The 21,846-nt window shown below is 38.4% G+C and overlaps 1 protein-coding gene and 1 non-coding gene across 2 annotated transcripts; one reads left to right on the forward strand and one right to left on the reverse strand.

Moving 5' to 3' along the window:
* Positions 1 to 5,194: 5,194 nt before the first annotated feature.
* On the reverse strand, positions 5,195 to 15,353 carry LOC124546013. The gene is made up of 3 exons (XM_047125008.1): positions 15,096 to 15,353; positions 8,938 to 9,100; positions 5,195 to 5,592 (listed from the first exon to the last, which is right to left on the reverse strand). The coding sequence occupies exons 1-3, from the start codon at positions 15,244 to 15,246 to the stop codon at positions 5,409 to 5,411; spliced, it is 498 nt and encodes a 165-aa protein (XP_046980964.1). The 5' UTR covers positions 15,247 to 15,353; the 3' UTR covers positions 5,195 to 5,408.
* Positions 15,354 to 15,521: 168 nt separating this feature from the next.
* Positions 15,522 to 15,593, forward strand: Trnah-gug. Its single transcript has one exon. It is a non-coding gene; the product is annotated as a tRNA-His (tRNA).
* Positions 15,594 to 21,846: the final 6,253 nt, after the last annotated feature.

The following is a 21,846-nucleotide window of genomic DNA, read 5'->3' on the forward strand; positions in this document are numbered from 1 at the left end:
TAGCAGATATATTGTAGTGTGAACATTTATAATCACTCAGAAGAACAACAATCCAAACCATACTTTTAACACAGGAAAATAGGCTAGCTTTATCATGAAAGATACAAACAAACCAATGGCACAAAGACTAGAAAATAATAGTTTCTCAAACTGGAGAAAGTTTTATAAATACTGATTTAAAAAACAAGCCCATCCTTTATTTTATACATCTGCCTGAGAACTCTCACACAACTCCATCCCTCTCAGTTGCGATATTGCTTGCAACAGGTTACTATCTTTTACAATACCACCAAAGGTTAAGTGAGAGCCCATTTATTACGATTTTAGCTGGAATTGCTGTTGGTCCACTGATGAAAATTTTATACATTAGACCTTCAGTATTTTCAAATACATTCAGTGTACTCATGAATACGAGCTGCCTCCCTTGCCTCAGACCCACACTTCTGCAGTCAATATTCCATATACAATTAATTGTGTCTCAAGACTAGCTTATTTGGATTTAGGGAAGAAAGCAGTTGTTATCTGTGCCAATTCTTTGGAAAATCATTGGTGCTGTCTAGCTCATCGCTGTTAGTAAGGATTACTAACTTTCAGGCAGGGTGGGGGCTGTATTTAGCAGTTTATCAGCCGGTACAATCTCCCTTACAAAATAAGATAGAAAAATGAGGGCTTCATGAACTGCACATGGATCAGCTGAATGAGCAATACACTGAAACCATGCTTTTACGCTTTTCAGGGTGTAAAATGTGGGTAAATGCAAATCGTGGGAAACAATTACGTATAGTATACCCCTTGTATTTTCGCACTTTATGTATGATATACGTGCTTAACAGTCATCCGAAGACCTATCACGGACTTGTTTATGTAACTAGAACTATCTGGGAAGCAGGAATGTTTAACTCAATGTCATAAGTTTTAATCGAAATTTTTAAAATCCTGCAGCCGCAAGTCATTATTTAAACAATGATATACTGCATTAGTCACGTAGTTTTCATAGCACAACGCGTTTCGAGATTTCTTTTCTCGTTGTCAAGTGAGAATATGTACATAGGTATTTTGTGTTGTGTTTGAATATGTGTCATTCTGTGTCTCTTGCAATGTAGTCGTCTTTTTGATGATATTAGGTACTGTGCCTCCTCGCTTATGTGGAAAACCACGCATATGCGAAGTGTCACTCGCATTGTTTGTTTATGTTTGTGTAACATCACAAAAATACATACGTAAATACCACACTTGACAACGAGAATAAATTCTCGAAATACGTTTTGCTCAGTATGAAAACAATACGTAACCGACGCTGTGGTTAAACTAAAAACATCTGAGAAATGCGAAGTGAATGATGTTGTCACCTAGGCCCTAGCGCCACAAGTGGCCAAACGCCGAAACATGCTACATATGGTTCGACGAAGTTGTGACGATGATGGCATCACGTAACTGCGTTTGGGAAGCAGGGACAGCTTGGAAATGGTTGTGATTGGTCATAATGTCTTTATTCGAACGAATCTACTTACTCCCTCAGCCACCACGCCAAGTAGAGCTTGGCAAAGGTGGGAGATACAGCACGAATTGTTCCAACTTTTACACGTTTACGGGTTCAAATCCTATTGGTAGAGTGCCTCGGTGACCAGAAACTAAACCACTTAATATTTGTACACACTGCTGGACGCCCAACATCATGCCAGCGTCATTCTTTTTCTCCACGAACATTTTTTTCGTAGTGCGTAAATAGACGGAAAATTATAAATATGTTGATGCAAAATGGGGTGCAAATAAACATTGTGAACATAGGAAATTAGGCGGAAACAATAAAAAATATAAACGGCGGGAAAATGTTAATTCCTGGAATGTAAAAGCAGGGTTATACTTTATTTCCCCAGAAGAAGCAAATAAATAAGTTTGAAGGAAAGCGAATCACTACAGACGAATCCACTGCTGATGAAGCCCCAGCCTAATCCTGTACCGAACAAACCATTTTATTTCACAGTTACTGACAGTTTGACAGTGGGAAGTGGAAACAGCACTATCAGAAATGTTGCTTCTATTTTTTGAATGGACACAAAATAAAGGCAGTCAGAAGCAGTGTGTGCATTTATTGAAATTGCACTGGGAAAGAAACTATAGAAGTAAAGTGTATAACAACAGGGCCTTACATCAATGTGTGCCACAAACTTGGTTGATTTTGTGCAGCCTTCTGAACAGTAGCTTTCAGACATCAAAGAATTCTTAAGAAATGAGTAAAAACAAAGCAAAGATTCAAAATTGTGTAAAACAGGTTGCAGTATTTCTCAATACTTTCTGATGTGTGCAGTCAGAAATTATAAAAGCTAAATTATATGAGTAAAACTTAAAAGTTTTACGAGAAAAAAATGAGTAAAGACTTATGCAAGTCTAAAATTAGTATTTTGATGCAGTTCCTATCTTCCCATACCAGACTTCACTGAGAGGCTTTTCATGAACTAGATATCACTCAGTTTAATAAGGAACTAAAAGTCCTGGGTGGAAAACAAAAAATTGAGGAGTAAAGGTAACCACGTGCTGCGTTGCTGACAAGACACAAACAAGACCAAAAACACTTCTGAACTTTCTGACAATTCAGAACTAACAAAACATACATATGAACATGCAGCTACAGTTTCCTGGAACTGCAGGCCGCAATCAGGTACTTGTACAAGGATAATGTAGTTGGTCAGAATAACTTAACTCTCTCTCCCCCATCAGTGTTAACTGCAAGGATGGACATTGTCTGCAAGATGAGCATCATTTTCAGTCTTCTTCTAATAATTTCCGGGTATGCAGCCGGCTGCATACCCGGAAATTATTAGAAGAAGAAACACGCTGGGAAAATTTCAGAAGTCACATTTTTAGTCTTGTTTATATGCTTGTCAGACACTCCATGTCTCAACTATAAGGTGAGTGGTTGCTTATTCTTCCCATTACTTGTATACCACTCTCTTTATACCCCCCCCCCCCCCCCCCCAATACTTTATACACAACAAAGTCTGTTTGAATAGTTTGATCCTTGAGGGATATTTTTTAAACAAAAATTAAATACACTTTCGCAGTGTCTGTGTTTCTTTAACAATAATGCGTTCCCCATTAGTACCTGAAAGATTGTTTAGTAACTTAGACAATATTGAAAGAAAATAATCTAGTAGAAAAAAAAAGTGTTCCAGAATCCGCACTTGCAGAATATATGTAGAATTACTTGCAAGCAATAAACATGGTCTCTAAGCTAAACCTTTTCCTTAAAAGATCAGGGATGGATACCTTATGAAATGGTAATCCAATGTGTATTCAATTCCGTTGTTTAAATGTAACATTACACAGTATTGGGTAACATATTACTAAGTACTTCATATTGTGTGGCACGAAGTAATACAGAATGACCTGGACACACATCATTATTCTTATGATTAGATTGTTATGTTACACTTAAAAACTTACCCTGTAATAACATTCAGAGTTAGTCTGTCTTAACTATTCTGATATAATCACTTCCACGGAGATGGTTTGGACTATACCATTTACTCCCAGCAAGAGGCCCGACGTATGTATTCTGAGGACCATCATTTTCCCAGAGAGCCTGCCCAACATGCTTACAAACTGAACCAAACATTGGAAATAGCTATTTTGGTGCAAGAGATGAAAAGTAAACAGTCTTCATGCACACAGGGACCAAGTCTTTCAAGCTGAAACGTATTGTCAGCAGCATCTGTTCACGCAGGAAAGTTAATATCATCAAAAATACCTTGTAATACTGCCACACATACACTAGCAGTGTGTCATTCTGCATGAAATAATCGTGGATCTTTTCATTAGTTGTCGATTCTCTGAGTTGATTAACACCGTTCACACAATACCTATCAGAAATTATCGTTTGGTGCACAAGGACTGGTCCAATAATCAGTGTTGCAGTAATTGTACACTTTAGTGTCGCAGTAATTGTACCATACTCCTGTCTCCACAGCATGCAAAAGCTCTTGATGCAAATATTGACGATTTTTGGGATTCTTAAGATTGGATGTTCTGCAAATTCATTTACCCCAATACATGTAACCATCTTCAAACAGAATGAAAGATCACTTTACATTTAGTCTCTCCATCATGACAGACTGCAACAGCCAGTTCTGGTATCAATCTGCAGCTACCATTACTTTTTAAGGTTTCTTTTTGAGTTTCTTCATGACTGTGGAAATAGCACATTGGTTTTCTTGGACTTCTCTGTTCTTGGGAAAAAAGAAAAGAAATGCCACTTGCCTCACTGTTTGAGCAATCAGTTGCTTACAAAGAAGGTTTCTGTGTAAAGTCAGATACAACATTACATTAAGCACCGTGTATTATGTTAATAATGCCATAGGCTGGCATCATCTGAGTAATGAGAACATTGTGGTCATCACAATTTCTACCCAAATTCAGAGAGTGGAGAGGCATTTTTATGATAAGATCTCTGACAATAAATAAAAATGTCTAAAACATTACAACTTTGATTGTCAAACAGAGGAGGGAAGCATATTTCTAAGACGAACATAGAGTATGAGAAAATTTAAGTTACAGACTGTGCCAAAACAAACTGGAGAGCATATAACCAAGCAAATGGTTGCATATCACAAGAATAGTCATCACTTAAACTATATGAAGTCAAAACAGTCCGAGATCAATTAAGACGTCTGATTGTTAAATGGGACTAACAAGGTGTAGTGTTCAGGAGCTCACTGTGTCAACCTGTGGCTTCATCTTTCATGCTTCTCAGCAGACTAACATAATAAAAGGAAAAGCAATGAACTTAATGATGGCTTGTCCACACATTCTACTTGCTAAACTATCACCAACAATCGTTTTAATCTAACTATAAACATTTTTCACTGAATCTCTTTGTGAAGATGCTCCCTGGGTTTTCAACTGCAACAGTATGATGTATTTTTCTGCTACTTCAATCTTGCCTGATGAAAGAAAACTGAAACTATTTTAATAGGAATTCACTAATCAAACATTACCCGGAGATAGATGCCTCTGCATCCTAGCATAAACTGGTCAAACAATAATGAGTTTTTTAACAGACCTGTTGTGAGATATCTTCTTTCATTTCAGGATTGCTTGTTCTGGAAAGAAGAAATTCACAGCTGGCATGATAGTATTAAGAACTACAAGTTCCAAATACAAAGAAACATAATGATCATAATAATCAACAACTAAATTAACCCTAAAATTTTGACTTTTTATTGGTGCTAGATGTACATTAGTCACTGGAGTAGCAAACTACTGTTGAGAATAATCTTTCAACAATTTAGCAAAAAAGAAACTCAAGGCATTTTACAAGAAAGGAAAGTATTATATATATGTATTAACAAGGTGTCACTTTCCAGATGTTACAGGATTACAGAGACCAAGGTGAACAATTTAATGCTGCCTTAATTACTCTTCCTGGTCGCAGAAATACCTAGGCCAACAATCAAAGCAGCAATAGTGATTCCCTGAGCAGCTATTCGAAGGCGCATCATGTATTGGGACATCCTTCGCTGTCCTGTCCGGAAACTCCATAGACCATAGGACAAAGCACAAAATGTAGCTAGGCAACCTACAATCAGAAAGAAGCTACATCAAAAAGCTCATTTACCCTACATAGGAAATATCACAATAAATTTAAATTTACTCCAAACTTAAAAAGCCAATGTGCATCTTCATTTTTTCATCTAATATCTGTTAGATTCTAGACATGCAGCCCCAGAAATTCCATTCCTTCAACTGATATTTCAGCAGTACACCTTATGGTCATCATTTGAATGAGCTGACAGACAATCTACAGTGAGTGTGTGTTCTTGGCTCTCAAAGAGCTTTTAATTTTCTAATCAGTGTATTTGTACTATTTATAAATAAAACAGTTGTTGTGCTGCTGGATCTTTTCTATTGCTCTTCAAAATGTGGGAGATGGGTAAGTCATTTTTGGTACATTCTGTATGTACAAAAAATTGATTGTTTCGGATATTTTGATGACTGTCCCTTTTACAGCAAGGATTTAAAATTATAATGATATGTCTTTTCACTATTTTGAATGCAGCAGTTTGATTAAATTTAACACAGGTACATTTAATGTGAACACTTAATTACAATTACTTTTTTTGCATTTTGTGGAACATTTTACAGTTCTGTTTTCATTGTGTAATCTTTTTCTGTTGGGCAAAGAGATCCCTTGACTTCACCACATTCCAAGAAACCTTCTGGTATACTATCATAACTGACCCATGACAGCTACGACAAGTTGTCATTAATGTGATCTTCACGCTGGATTTACCCCAAAGCACACACACATTATTTGGAACTGAATTTCATTGAAGTGTGAAGACTAAATTTGCCAAATAGTTTGCTCCCATTTCCGACCAAACTGAGTGACAACACAGCAAGGCAGTATCAGACCACATAGTGTGACTGCATTATTTCAAGTGACTCTTGAATACAGTGGTTCAAACTGCATGTTCTGTGCATTTGACAAAATTTTCAAGTTGTATAGAAGCACAATAATATCGTGAATAATTTATGCATGGCTGGATCACTAGCACATTAAGGTACGTCTATGGCAACCATGAGATGGATCCTTAATTGTAAGGGACCTTTAGCATCATTTCAAAGCTGTGGAAGAGATTCCTGGAGGAAGGAAACATCCCAGAGCAATTTCAGAAATGTTGATCATGTACTGCATCTCAGTACCAGGACTGCCACCTTGGTTTGAGCATCCAAAGTCATACAAAATCACCCTCTACGTAGGAGCTGGATTGGACATCTTCAAACTGAATATCACTGGCTCGTAGAAGTTGCTCTGTAAGCAGGTGCTCAATATTCCAAAACAATTTTTTTCAGCCACTTGGAACAGGTTTTTGTCCTCTTGTCCAAAAAAGGTAATGCAAACTGATGCATGAACATTTACCAACCTTGAGAGGAATTCACTTCTGGGATACCCAAAGTAAGGAACTATCACTTTCGGTCTTGCACAAGGCAATTAACAAGCAAATTATCACATTTCAATCTAACTTTTGTTTCAGTTTTTGGTAGGTAATCTTTGTTATGAATTCAATTACTTAAAATATTGCACATCAACTTTACACAAGCTTTGAACTATGCTCACAATTGTATGTACCTAAACTCTGCTTAAATAAACCAATGTGACTTTCCTCTTGAAAGAAAATCTGCAATAAACTGTACTAGATTAAAGCAAGCACAGAACCATCCCAGTAACAAATGATGATTCCTTCTAGAGTGTCTTCCTTTTCCTGGCCTTTATCCCATATGTTCACAGGGCCAGCATGTTAAACTGGATTTGGTAATGCTACTGGTAGACGGTGGCTGGACGCCCTTCGTGTCGCCACCTTTTCCCATTAAGGTGTGCAATTTGTGTCATCCATCTGCCTGCACCTTGTGACCTCCCATATGAAAGTGCAAGAATTTTTCTTAAGTGTTTGCAAATCATGTGACTGATGTGGAATGTGGGCACCAGCCCAGTGTTCCTGCAGCTGGATGTGAGAAACTGCCTAAAAACCACATCCAGGTTTGCCGGCAAACCTGCATTAATCAGCTGGGCATATTCGACTCAGGGACAGTGCGCATCCCTGGATCACAGATGAAATATGTTAAATGGGCGGGTATCTGGATGGGTCTATTCCTTCTAGAGAGCAAAATGAGAAAATAGGGAAGGGGAAGGGAAAACTAGTTTCTCTTGAAGTGTACAGCTCACAACACACAACATATTTCTTATAAACTGTAAGCCTCTGATTTTGAGCTGTTAGAACAGGGTGAACACCCTGAACAAAACACTTAAATGATTCAGCAACACCTCAGTAACTTACTAGATGTCGACACAGGGATAGAAGGTATTGTATTTGTAAGCAAAAAGTTTAGATTATGTGACTGTTGATTTGGTCAGTATAAATTTAACTGCAGAGGACTCTAAAACGCTCATATAACAACAGAAATGCTTGCAACAGATGTCAATATTATGCACTTAGTAATTAACTGAAAGGGGCTCACCCCATCAGTTCAAAAAGTTGAGACTACATTAAAAAAACTTAAGGTGGTGGATTTAGTTTATTATGTCCTACCTCGTCTCTCCACTCTCCCTTTTTGAGTACAATACACAGTTCATAAAACCATGTAAAACTATCAGAAAAGTCCTCCTTTGGGACAACAATAACTCAAGCAACACACTGACTTGAGTGTCTGTTGTGGTGTCAAAGTGTTGACCTATCACGTGAATCTCATTTTGTGGTAGGTTCATACTGATAACTTAGTACCTGTGAGCATTTTTTCCACCGAATTACTGTCTGCATTTTGCATTTCAATCTTGTCGCCATTTTTGTTTAAAAGCCAAGGCATTTGGGACAAACTTAGCATGCACTTTTCTCTTCTTCAAAACATTCTGGACAAAGTTGATAAAGGGAGATTGCTCCACTGTGATTTGTGATACACAATGCTAACATGCTAGGACCACATGTCCAGTACCTAATACTGCCTACTCACAACTGATTGGTCGAATGCACTTCTTGGTGCTTAAAGCTGCCACTGTAGTCAGTGCACTGACTTTGCTTACATGACACGAATAAAATCAGTCTCTGAACTTTTTGAACAGAGACTGTGTTGAGGAGAAACTGACGGTCCTCATGTAATACTTGGTATCAACTTTTGACTAAACCCAGAAATTGATAGTAGTGAGACAGAAGTTTGGGAGAAACATGAATGTTCAGCAGTTGAGGGTGGGCGGGGGGGAGATGGGCACGTAAAATAGAAGGTAGCATATCTGCAGTACGGTACTAGACATATGAAATTTAAATCTATCCAGATAGAAATCTTCCAGCAAAACGGTTTTGGCATTATTACCTACACACAGTATAATAATAGCAGAAGTTGGCTCCTCTTGCTGATCATATGATGTTAGGGAAAACCTTGGTTTACTAATATGCACATTCCACTGCCATATCATTACAGTTGGAAATAGTCAGATGTGTGCACACATAAGGTATGCTTGCTTGTTTGAAAGTGTGAGTGTGTGTTTTCTTTTCTGAAGAAAGGTCTGGCTGAAGGCTAGATGTGTCAACTGTCTTCTCATTGTTCCTGTCTGAAACACAACATGTAATTGTCAAGGTGAGCAGCAATATATGGTTCTCATAACATTGCTGATGTAATTACCTACAACAAATAGCTCAGACCCACCCATGTTAATATATTAGCTTTATTGACAACAGTCAGGCCTGATCATTCTGGAGATCTTTACATACAAAACTATATGAGTAGAATGCTGCTATTACAACACTTAGCATGACTCACGCCCCGTCCTTAACAGCTTTACTTCTGCCAGTATAATGAGTAGTTGGTCATATATCTTACACAAGAGACAAACCTGTAGATGAACTAAGACTCAACTTGAAATACATAGAAATTACTTGTTGTACATAAAACACCAGGAGATTCTTTAAGGAACAGTGCAGGTTGCACTCTTGATATTTTTGTTTTTTTTTGTTTTTTTTGTTTTTTTGTTTTAAGGGTTGTGAAATGTTGAACTTTGCTTTATGTTCCTTATAAGTGGAAAAGCAAGGGCTGTTGGCACCATTCAAGTGCTGTATCGCTCAAAAGTTGAGTGATGTAATAATCAAGCATAATGGCATTGAACAGCAGCTGTAAATGCTAACCTTCAAGTTAGAGTCTTGTGGTGGCTCTATTCCGTAACATACAGGACTAATAGCTTCATTCTTAAATTATCACTGATTCCTTGAATGTGGAACAGTTCCCAATGACATACTGAGCAGAGATCATCATCATCTATAAAAACAGGAGCAGATCAGATCCACAAGATTGTGGTACAAAACTATTCAACTGAATCTGTAATAGAATTCTAGAATCTTTTCTAGATTCAGACTTAATGAACTAGCTGGAACAAAACGGCCTCCTCATTCTGAACCAGCATGGATTTAACAATCAAAAGGATGCAAAACCCGTCTTGTGCTCTTCACACGATACACTACAAGCCATGAACATAGACATTCAATCTATTATTTGCTTGAAACTCGGTTTTCTTTAATAGGTGTCTTGTTCCATTTTAGAAGATATCACGCTTAGTCAGTGAAGATGGTAGGCAGTACAGTAATTAGTGAGAGAGTGAAAATTGTATTGGCATTAGAAATATTTGTAAAATGCTTGTATAGTTCAAAAAAATCAAACAAACACAAATAGTTATGAATGAAAATAATAACTTCTAGAAGTAACAGAAGATGAGGTGACAAAGCCATTTGAGGCACGGCGAGAAAGAGGGTAATAGATTGTAATATTTAGGAAGAAATTAACAATAATTGAAATTCTTGAATGGAACAATACTTAAAACAGGGTACCACAACCATTGACCTATAGCAGACTGGTGTGAGGTGCACGAAAAAGTACACAGATACAACCACACAGACACCCAAACACACATTCTCACAGCAAGATTAATTACTGATTATTAATAGCAGTTACTCACACACAGACATCCAAACACACATTCCTGCAGCAAGATTGACTACTAATAACTCTTTCTTTGGTTGATTGAGATGGGAAGGTATAATATTGATTATTGAGAGCATTTGCCCACCCTGATCGAGGTGGGGAAGGGTAGCGAAGGAAGTATGAGGCAAGGGGGAGTTAGGGGATAGCACAAGGCTGGCTTTTCGATAGATGACTCAAAAGCTGCACAAGATGAAAGGTATTCAGAGGGTAGAGCATTTAAGAAATATCGAGAGAAAGAGGGAGTGGGGTGGGGTGGAAAAGGAGGGAGAAGAGGAATTCAAGTGAGTGGAAAAGTAACACCAAAGGAGTTTACAAAATTATTTACAGACCAAAAGAAGAGTAAGACAATTCCCCTAAAATCAAACAACGGTGTTATTGTAGTGCTTCTCATGAAAGGGGATGGGCTAGACCAAAAACTACAGACCCATCAGTCTCTTGTCCATACTAGATATGTGCCACAATCACCACCAACAGCAAAGAATTAACAATAGATATTAAATGGGCAGAAGGTCAACTGGATTTAAAATAGATCATCACAAACCACCATTTACAAATCATAAAGGAAATTACAGAATTAAACAATGAGTATGAATTACAGCTTTCAGTGGAATTGCCCACTTCTGAATTTTTGAGCCATCAGTCTTCACAAATTTGTCTCTCATGCCAACCTATTTATCTCAGAGAAGCACTTGCAACCTATGTTCTCAATTATTTGCTGGATGTATTAGAACCTCTGCCTTGCTCTACAATTTCCACCCTGTACAGCTCCCTTTAGTACCATGGAAGTTATTCCCTGGTGTCTTATCACTCTGTCTCTTCTTCTTGTCAGTGTCCTTGATATGTTCATTTGCTGACTGATTTTGCAGAGAACCTCCTCAGTCTTTATCTCATCAGCTCACCTAATTTTCAACCCTCTTCTATGGTGCCACACCTCAAGTGGTTCAATTCTCTTCTGCTCAAGATGTCCCACAATCCATTCCTGATGACCATACATTTCATCAAAACATTGGGCAATTCTGGACTGACTGGTGTGTTGGTCAAAGAGACCCCAAGACACCAAAACTGTTCTCACCAGCCCTAGAGGAGGTCTCCGAATTTCTCAATTGGGAAAAAGAAAGAATCTCTGTTAATGTATCACATCTGAACCATCTTTGTTTTGCTGATGACACTGTATGTTTTGCCTCTAGTGCAGACAAGTTTCAACAGCTAATAGCGGTGACAGATGGTACTGCAGCACATGCTGAAGTCTAGGATAAGTTGGAAGATGACAGATTGTGAGTTGGTGCTTTCCATTCATTAACTAGTCCTGAAGAATTAATAACAAGGACATCCACACTCAAAACCTTTATTCTCGTGCAGGTGTTAAGTTTGCCAGTTTTTGTTTTGTTAGCATGGTCTTTCACTGGTCATTTCTTAATCATCGTCAACAAGCTGTCAGCATGGTACCACACAAATATTACTGAACGACTGCCCTGCCTGAAACCCAATACGAGTAGCAAGCTGCCTATCTAATAGCTTACAAGGGCAACAAGATTTTGATTTCCAATATTTTGTGTGGTTATTGACCAAATTTAAAAATATTAAATGCTATCATAATTTACTTATTATGAGTTATAATCTTTTGTGTTAAAAGTTTCACATGATAAGACCATTATTATTGTTAGAAACTGTGTGTTTATCTTGCGTCAGCATAATTGACGGTATGCAAATGCCTGGACTATATTCATCCCGTATTTGAGAATGAGAGCACTTAGCCATTTCCTAGCAAACTTCACCCATAATTTAAAACATTTATGGAACTACTTCTCACTGACATCTCCACAAAATGATGAAAGGAAAAAAGTTTCTCGCTTACAACGCATTTTTGATGTTTGTACAGCAAACCTTAAGCATCAGACATGAGGTTTTAGTTTATTACTTCTTTACTTCCAACTTTATTCACAACAAACTTTGCAGATAGTGTCCATGTATACCACTGAATGTACCTGCAAAATTATATCATTGAAGTCATTGGCATTCAGACGTGTGAAAAACTTGCTTTTGCTTAAAATGAAGTGCAAACTACCCAGACTAAATTCATCCAATGTTTCACAAAAAGAATACTTAGCAACTTGCAACAAAACTTTATGCATAATTTCAAAACTTTCTTAAACTTCTTCTGGCTTACATGCTTAATGTCAAATATTTAACACATTAAAGTAATCGCACATTTGAAGCTGTTTTATACATGGGAGTTCGATTATGTAAGGAACTGGGGGTTTACTAGTTTTTTTACTAATCTCACTAAATAAATGCATTAGTAACACAGCGATAAGACAGTTGTACAGTTAACAACAAAGCCATAGACTCAAGAGATGAGTTACTCTATTCTGGAGAGTTGAAGACAATGACCACATGAATCAGGGAATAGACTGAAGTAAAAGACCTAATTATAATTAATGAAAATTAAATTGAGATAGCAAGATTCGTAATCAGGAGAATGGATGGTAGATGGATCAAAAATAGTTGATGGATTCTAAAATATAAGAAAAGACTGTGTTAATTACTTTATGTACACTCCGTGGATGACATTACAATAGATACAGAAGCAACATTGGAGCATTTGTGTGGACAACATAATACATGGAGTAAATTATGTGAACTTCCATGTTTTTAGACTTCCATAAAGCTTTCAATTCAGAGCTACAACACATGCTTAATATATTCTTATAGGATATCCACTCAGACATGCAGCCGTGTTGAAAACATCCCAATAGCACAAACAATACATTTTACTGTACGGAGAATCATTCAAAAATGTGTAAGAACTTTCAGGAGTCCCTACTGTGCTGAACTGATTTCTGTTGATATTATATTTTGATGGCTATGTGGAGTGAATTAGCAGCAGTCTCCAGCTTTTTTGCAAATTAGACTTATTTATGAAAATGTGTTGTTTAATAAATTAATGAAATCAGTGTCAATATCCAGTCACATGTTAATAAAATATTCACCTGCTGCATGGACTAACAACTAGTTCTTAAATGTACAGAAATGTAATGCTGTGTTATTAACAAAATAGCAAACATGGCAGTTGTTAATTATACTACTGAGTCACAAACACCTGACTTTTCAGTGTTTATTAATGTGACACGGGAAATCGCACAGGTTCAGTTATATGTACGTCAAACATTATGCTTCAATTTATTAGGAAGATAATGGGATATCAGTGTCCAAGATTAGACAAAAACAGGTAGATTAGCAGACAGAAGGCTTTAAAGGATACCACTTTGCCCATTTCGCCATGCCAGACGCCTGCTATTCTGAATCTCTAATTTTTGTACAGCACTTTATATGGAGATGACCAACCAAATGGTTATCCAAATGAAAGGCCACTGTCAAACTATTCAGAACAGAACTGGAGAATTAAAAAACCACCCACTCCCACTCTACAGTACAACTGAAACATAAAAAAAGCATTGTGTACGTTGTCTATACATAAAATCTTGTGAAAACCGTATGCTGACAACTAGTTCTTCAGGATGCTTAAACAATGAAATTACCTTGTTAGATGGAATAATATTCCCAAGCAACCTGTGTGTAGGCCTATTTATTTAGAGTAGAGAGTTGAAAACTATCTTTCTGTAAGCAAGTAATAAGGCAAAGCCCATAATTTACGTTTCACCATACGAAGGAAATTGCAGGTTGAAAGAATAACTGGTCAGGGAGAGCAGAGCACCTATGCCAATGTTGACATGTCACCTGATATGATTTAGATAGAAGCTTGTGTCACAGGTACCAGGATGGACAGACTAGTTTTGAAGTGCACTATTCCCACAAACAATTATGGGCCACATTCACCTACAATTGATTATGACTATTGGGAGGTAAAGAATGGTCATGTGATGTTACAATTCAACAAAACTTTGGAACATTTAAGTTTACATTTAGTAAAATAAGAATTTCCTGCAGTTAGAAATCACGTGTGTACTGTAAAGTACTTAAGACATCTCTGCAACAGGTCTATTAGTTTGAATTGTATGTTTTTTTCCTACTTTAGGTGTAAACTACAAATTATATATTCGTTAATGAGGCAACGCCCCTTTTTTGTTGTAAAACACGAACATACCAGTATTCTTTGTCAACAGTTTACAAGCGGCCAAAATAACGTGTCTATATCAAACTCTGCCTTCTGTACTGTACTTGCTGATGGATACCAAGATACAATCATGATGTGACATCCGCCATCCACTCGATAACAACAAAGTATGTTAAAGGAACACGACACCGTCATGCATCATACGAAGTATTATAAAGTCTCCAAAATCTAATGTGCATCATCATAAACATCTTGGATATATCAACGCTTTCTGCTAGCATGTATGGTGTTTGAAGGACAAAATTTACAGATTTATGACCTACACATAGCCTCGCTCTATATGGCTAAGTTATATAACATACAATCAAACGGAAAAAGCTTATTAAGCAAAGCGATCACTGTTCCGTTAGGTAGCTATAATGTAGTACAGCAGCATATGACACATGCAAGAACTTATCACTTCAAATCAAATCGCTAACATCAAAAACAAAAATCGTACCAATTGGAACTAAGGGATTTTCTGACACTTTGCGTGCGAATTTTTCCCTTGTCGTTTCCTGTGTGTTTGTTGCGCGGACATCCTTTTGCAACTGTAACCAATCAAAAGTCGGTTCGGGCTCTTCTCTTGATTCTGACTTTGAATTTTGCATTTTCAACTCTTCTTGTTAAACACTTCCGAACTTCATTTGTTACCTAACAACTGTGTTTACAGTTCGCGACGCAGCAGCACGAGGTCGCTGCTACTAATGTTCGCAGGAAGGCGTCGCTTACGTTTCTACATGTAATATTTGACAAAAAAATATGTCAAAGCTTTATAATTATAGTTCAAAATCACTTAGAAACTTAAGTAACTAAACGATATAGACTGCACAGATTACCACATATAATACAAAATGTGAGTACTATATAACATGTGCCCCGATTAGCCGTGATCGTCTAGTGGTTAGGACATTGCGTTGTGGCCGCAATAACCCAGGTTCGAATCCTGGTCACGGCAGTGGTGAAACACTGTCACGGCGGGGCTTATTTTTATCGACTTCCGTTTGAAAAATGCAATACACTGTCACTGCGTGGACTATTTTTATCCGATTTCATTTGCAAATTACTAAAATGAATAAGTTATCCGCAGTACTCTTCACTTGCATTAAAACATTTAAATTCCGTACGCCAAATACATTTTATAATTTTTCAAGCAAGTGAGTGTTGAAATACGATTTGTATCAAGCACTACACCATGATTGACACCAGCTTAAACATTTATTTACTACCCAATACAATTAAGAAGTGTAACTGCTTTCTGGCATTCATTGCCAGTTTCTTCAGATATCGCTCCCGCGTCAGTACCGGTAATCTATATGGAAACTAAACTATTTTGTTCCCCGCAAGGTATATAGATGTCAATGTATTTGTTACGTTAAAATAGTGAGTTAATGTATTTTTGCAGTACATACCTGTCTAAGAAAGTATTGTCATAAACTACCCTCTGGCTATTGAGACCTACTTACAATACTGAATGAATATGTAACTCGCCGTATCTGTCTATTAACACAGCTAAGAATTTTTTTTATTGCTTTTACGGTGTCAGTCAAACTACGTCACAGGGTACTGCAATTCTCGATGGAAACTTGCAGAATAAAATGCGTTACGGTATACTATGGCAAGTGAAAACGTGTCTTCAACCTGAAGCGTTAACATGCGTCTTCATAAACATAATAATAACGACAAATATTCAGAGCCACTCACCTACTCCCAAGTTACGCAGTGGCGAATAGTCCTTCAAAACTGATTTCCCATTTATTCCAAAGTAGGTAAACAATTTTTTAATTGTACAAAGATTGAATCGGCAACACTGGATTGAAAAGCTAACGTATCAACGCAAAACATTTTTTACCTTGTAACAACTCTTTTATTCAAGCAACAATCAATCCCGAAGAACACTTCTTTACTTACGGAGCGGGGAATACCTTTCGTCAGGGGCGAGTGGTCCATGTATGTGCGCAGACCCTAGATTTTGCTGTTCTGCGCGCTACGTGCTTTCGAGAAGTTCGCTCATTTTGCGCGCGCACATTCGAGTTCATGTGACTTTTGTATTGCTGCTCTTAGTAATAATTCCGACTTGGTGTATGAAAACTGAAATCCGAAAACCTAAAATAGCAGTATTACCTATCATAACTTTTCCAGTGATCCAGAAACATTTGATCTGTGTGTTCAGTTATACATCTACATCTATACTCTGGAAACCACAGTGAAGTTCGTGGCAGAGAGTATGCCCAACATTTCCCGTTCCATTCAAGTATGGAGCGCAGGAAGGACTGTTTGAATGTCTCTGGGCGTGCAGTAATTATTCTAATCGTGTCCTCACGATCCCTACATGAGCGATACCTAGAGGGTTCCAGTATATTCCTAGAGTCATCATTTAAAGCCGGTTCTTGAAACTTTGTTAGTAGACCTTCTCGGGATAGTTTACTTATATCCTCAAGAGTCTTCCAGTTCAGTTTCTTCAGCAGATCTGTGACACTCTCCCACGGGTCAAACAAACCTTGACCATTCGTGCTGCCCTTCTCTATATACGTTCAATATTCCCCATAAGCCCTGTTTGGTACGGATCCCAAACAGTTGAGCAATATTCTAGAATGGATCGCACGAGTGATTTGTAGGCAAACTCCTTTGTAAGCTGACAGCAGCACTTATCCATTATTCTACCGCTAAACCGAAGTCTACCATCTGCTTTACCCACTACTGAGCCTATGTAATTCTATTTCGTATCCCTATAAAGTGTTACGCCCAGTAATTTTTTTTTTTTTAGGTCGGCCAATTCCACGAGTGACCCGTTGATGCTATAGTCACAGGATACTAGACATATTCTTTTTGTGAAGTGCACAGTTTTACATTTCTGAACATTTAAAGCTGGTTACCAGTCTGTGCACCACTTTGAAATCTTATCAAGAGCTGACTGAACATTTATGCAGCTTCTTTCAGCCAGTACTTGATTACAGATAACAGCATCATCCGCAGAAAGTCTGAGGTTGCTATTAATATTGTCTGCAAGGTCACTAATACACAATATGAACAGCAAGGGTCCGAGCGAACTTCCCTGGGGCACACCTGAATTTAATTTGACATCTGACTATGACTCTTCATCCAAGATAACATGCAGCGTCCTCCCTACCAAAATGTCCTCATTCCAGTCACAAATTTCACTTGACACTCCATATGGTCGAATTTTTGGCACTAAGCATAGCTGTAGAATTGTGTCATATGCTTTTCGGAAGTAAAGAAATGCTGCATCTACCTGCCTACTTTGATCCAAAACTTTCAGTACGTCAATGTGAGAAAAATCTAAGCTGGGTTCACATGTTCGATGTTTTCGGAATCCATGTTGGTTAGCATGGCGGAGGTCATTCTGTTCAAGATAACTCGTTATGTTTGAGCTCTGAATATGTTCTAAGATTCTACGACAAATCGATATCAAGGATATTGGAAGGTAGTTTTGTGGATCACTTCAGCTGCCCTTCATGTGCGTTTTCCAACTAATTGGCACGGCTTTTTGTTCGACACATGTACGATACATTATATATAGTAAGAAGAGGGGCTAACTAGAATGTAGCAAGAAGGAAAGTTGCTAGTCACCGTATAGCGGTTTACTGAGTCACAGATAGGCACAACAAAAAGAATCACAATTATAGCTTTCGGCCATTAAGGCCTTCGCCAACCGTAGACACGCACGCAAACGCAGCTCACACACACGACTGCAGTCTCAGGCAACTGAAACCAAACTGCTACAGAATCTGATAGGGATCCCATCGGGTCCTGGAGCTTTGTCGACTAACGATTTCAGCTGTTTATCAATGCTACTGACACTTATTTCACTCATCTTTCCAGTGGTACGAGAATTAAATTGGGGCAATTTTCCCTGGTTTTCCTTCGTAAAAGAACATTTGAAAACCGAGTTAAGCATTTCAGCTGTTATTTTGCTACCCTCAATTTCAGTTCCTGACTCATTCGCTAGGGACTGAACGCTAATTTTGGTGCCACTTAACAGTCTTTACATACGACCAGAGTTTCTTTGGGTTTTGTGAAAGATCATTTGATACTTTTCTGCTACGATAGTCGTTGAAGGTTTCATGCACTGGTCTCTTGAGAAACAACGCCGTTTCATTCAGCATCTCCACTTTGTTTTACACTTACTAGCTTACTATGCAGTAGTCTCCGTTTTTTTAGGAGCTTTTTTACAGTGACTGTATACCACGGAGACTCACTACCATTACGAACTGTTCTATTGAGTACATATCTGTCCAGCTCACGGTCATCTATTCTTTTAAAACTTGAGCCATAGCTGTCCTGAAAGTTTCAAGTTCCTCGCTGAGATTCCTGATTTTTTTTTCCGAGTTTACTGAAAACACACACACACACACACACACACACACATATATATATATATATATATATATATATATATATATATATGGGGTGGTCCATTGATCGTATTGATCGTGACCGGGCCAAACATATCACGAAATAAGCGTCAAACGAAAAAACTACAAAGAGCGAAACTTGTCGAGCTTGAAGGGGGAAACCAGATGGCGCTATGGTTGGCCCGCTAGATGGCGCTGCCATAGGTCAAACGGATATTAACTGCGTTTTTTAAAATAAGAATCCCCATTTTTTTATTAAATATTCGTGTAGTACGTAAAGAAATATGAATGTTTTAGTTGGAAAACTTTTTTCGCTTTGTGATATATGGCTCTATAATAGTCACAAACATATGGCTCACAATTTTAGACGAACAGTTGGAAACAGGTAGGTTATTTCGGTTGCTCCAATGTGATACATATACCTTCGTGAACTTATCATTTCTGAGAATGCATGCTGTTACAGCGTGATTACCTGCAAATACCACATTAATGCAATAAATGCCCAAAATGATGTCCGTCAAGCTCAATGCGTTTGGCAAAACGTGTAACGACATTCATCTGAACAGCGAGTAGTTCGCTTTCCGTAACGTTCGCACATGCATTGACAATGCGCTGACGCATGTTGTCAGGCTTTGTCGGCAGACCACGATAGCAAATATCCTTCAACTTTCCCCACAGAAAGAAATCCGGGGACGTCAGATCCGGTTAACGTGCTTCGACGACCAATACATCTGTCATGAAATACGCTATTCAATACCGCTTCAACCGCACGCGAGCTATGTGAAGGACATCCATCAAGTTGGAAGTACATCGCCATTCTGTTATGCAGAGAAACATCTTGTAATAACATCGGTAGAACATTACGTAGGAAATCAGCATACATTGCACCAGTTAGATTGCCATCGATAGAATTATCCTTCCTCCCATAATGCTGCACCATACATTAGCCCGCCAAGGTCGCTGATGTTCCTCTTGTCGCAGCCATCGTGGATTTTCCGTTGCCCAATAGTGTATATTATATGCCGGTTTACGTTACCGCTGTTGGTGAATGACGCTTCATCGCTAAATAGAACGCGTGCAAAAAATCTGTCATCGTCCCGTAATTTCTCTTGTGTCCAGTGGCAGAACTGTACACGACGTTCAAAGCCGTCGCCACGCAATTCCTGGTGCATAGAAATATGGTACGGGTGCAATCGATGTTGATGTAGGATTCTCAACACCGCCGTTTTTGAGATTCCCGACTCTCGCGCAATTTCTCTGCTACTGATGTGCGGATTAGCCGCGACAGCAGCTAAAACACCTACTTGGACATCATCATTTGTTGCAGGTCGTGGTTGACGTTTCACATGTGGCTGAACACTTCCTGTTTCCTTAAATAACGTTAACTATCCGGCGAACGGTCCGGACACTTGGGTGATGTCGTCCGGGATACCGACCAGGATACATAGCACACGCCCGTTGGGCATTTTGATCACAATAGCCATACACCAACACGATATCGACCTTTTCCGCAATTGGTGAACGGTCCATTTTAACACGGGTAATGTGTCACGAAGCAAATACCGTCCGCACTGGCGGAATGTTACGTGATACCACGTACTTACACGTTTGTGACTACTACAGCGCCATCTATCACAAAGCGAAAAAAGTGGTCCAACTAAAACATTCATGTTTCTTTACGTACTACACGAATATGTAAGAAAAATGGGGGTCCTATTTTTAAAAAACACAGTTGATATCCGCTTGACCTATGGCAGCCAACCACAGCGCCATCTCCTTTTCCCCTTCAAGCTAGACGAGTTTCGTTCTTTGTAGTTTTTTCGTTTGATGCTTATTTCGTGAGATATTAGGCCCGGCCACTATCAATGGACCATCCTTTATATAAATAGTGTCCTTTGTACTTCGTAAATCATTGTTGGCACAACCGCGTCATGACCACTGATACCACTTTCGATGTGGACATCCTTAAAGAGGTCAGGTCCATTTGTTGCCATTGGATCCAGTATATTTCCATCGCAAGTGGGGTTTCGAACTGTTGCTGTTGTTGTTGTTGTGGTCTTCAATCCTGAGACTCGTTTGATGCAGCTCTCCATGCTACTCTATCCTGTGCAAGCTGCTTCATCTCCCAGTACGTACTGCACCCTACATCCTTCTGAATCTGCTTAGTGTATTCATCTCTTAGTCTTCCTCTACGATTTTTACCCTCCACGCTGCCCTCCAGTACTAAATTGGTGATCCCTTGATGCCTCAGAACATGTCCTACCAACCGATCCCTTCTTCTTGTCAAGTTGTCCCACAAATTCCTCTTCTCCCCAATTCTATTCAATACCTCCTCATTAGTTATGTGATCTACCCATCTAATCTTCAGCATTCTTCTGTAGCACCACATTTCAAAAGCTTCTATTCTCGTCTTGTCCAAACTATTTATCGTCCATGATTCACTTCCATACATGGCTACACTCCATACAAATACTTTCAGAAACGACTTCCTGACACTTAAATCTATACTCGATGTTAACAAATTTCTCTTCTTCAGAAACGCTTTCCTTGCCATTGCCGGTCTACATTTGATATCTTCTCTACTTCGACCATCATCAGTTATTTTGCTCCCCAAATAGCAAAACTCCTTTACTACTTTAAGTGTCTCATTTCGTAATCTAATTCCCCCAGCATCGCCCGAGTAAACTCGACTACATTCCATTATTCTCGTTTTGCTTTTGTTGATGATCATCTTATATCCTCCTTTCAAGACACTGTCCATTCCGTTCAACTGTCCTTTCAAGTCGTTTGCTGTCTCTGACAGAATTACAATGTTATCAGCGAACCTTAAAGTTT

This window comes from Schistocerca americana, chromosome 1 (genome assembly GCF_021461395.2).
Source record: "Schistocerca americana isolate TAMUIC-IGC-003095 chromosome 1, iqSchAmer2.1, whole genome shotgun sequence".
NCBI lineage: Eukaryota > Metazoa > Arthropoda > Insecta > Orthoptera > Acrididae > Schistocerca > Schistocerca americana.

What these genes read in the sequence shown, in the direction of transcription:
- LOC124546013 (XM_047125008.1), bottom strand. Translation starts at nt 15,246, where the DNA reads ATGCAAAATTCAAAGTCAGAATCAAGAGAAGAGCCCGAACCGACTTTT. An exon ending in AAATCCCTTAGTTCCAATTG is followed by an intron (nt 9,101 to 15,095) that starts GTACGATTTTTG and finishes GTTGTGTTTCAG; the next exon opens with ACAGGAACAATGAGAAGACA. An exon ending in GCAGTGGAATGTGCATATTA is followed by an intron (nt 5,593 to 8,937) that starts GTAAACCAAGGT and finishes TTTTTGATGTAG; the next exon opens with CTTCTTTCTGATTGTAGGTT.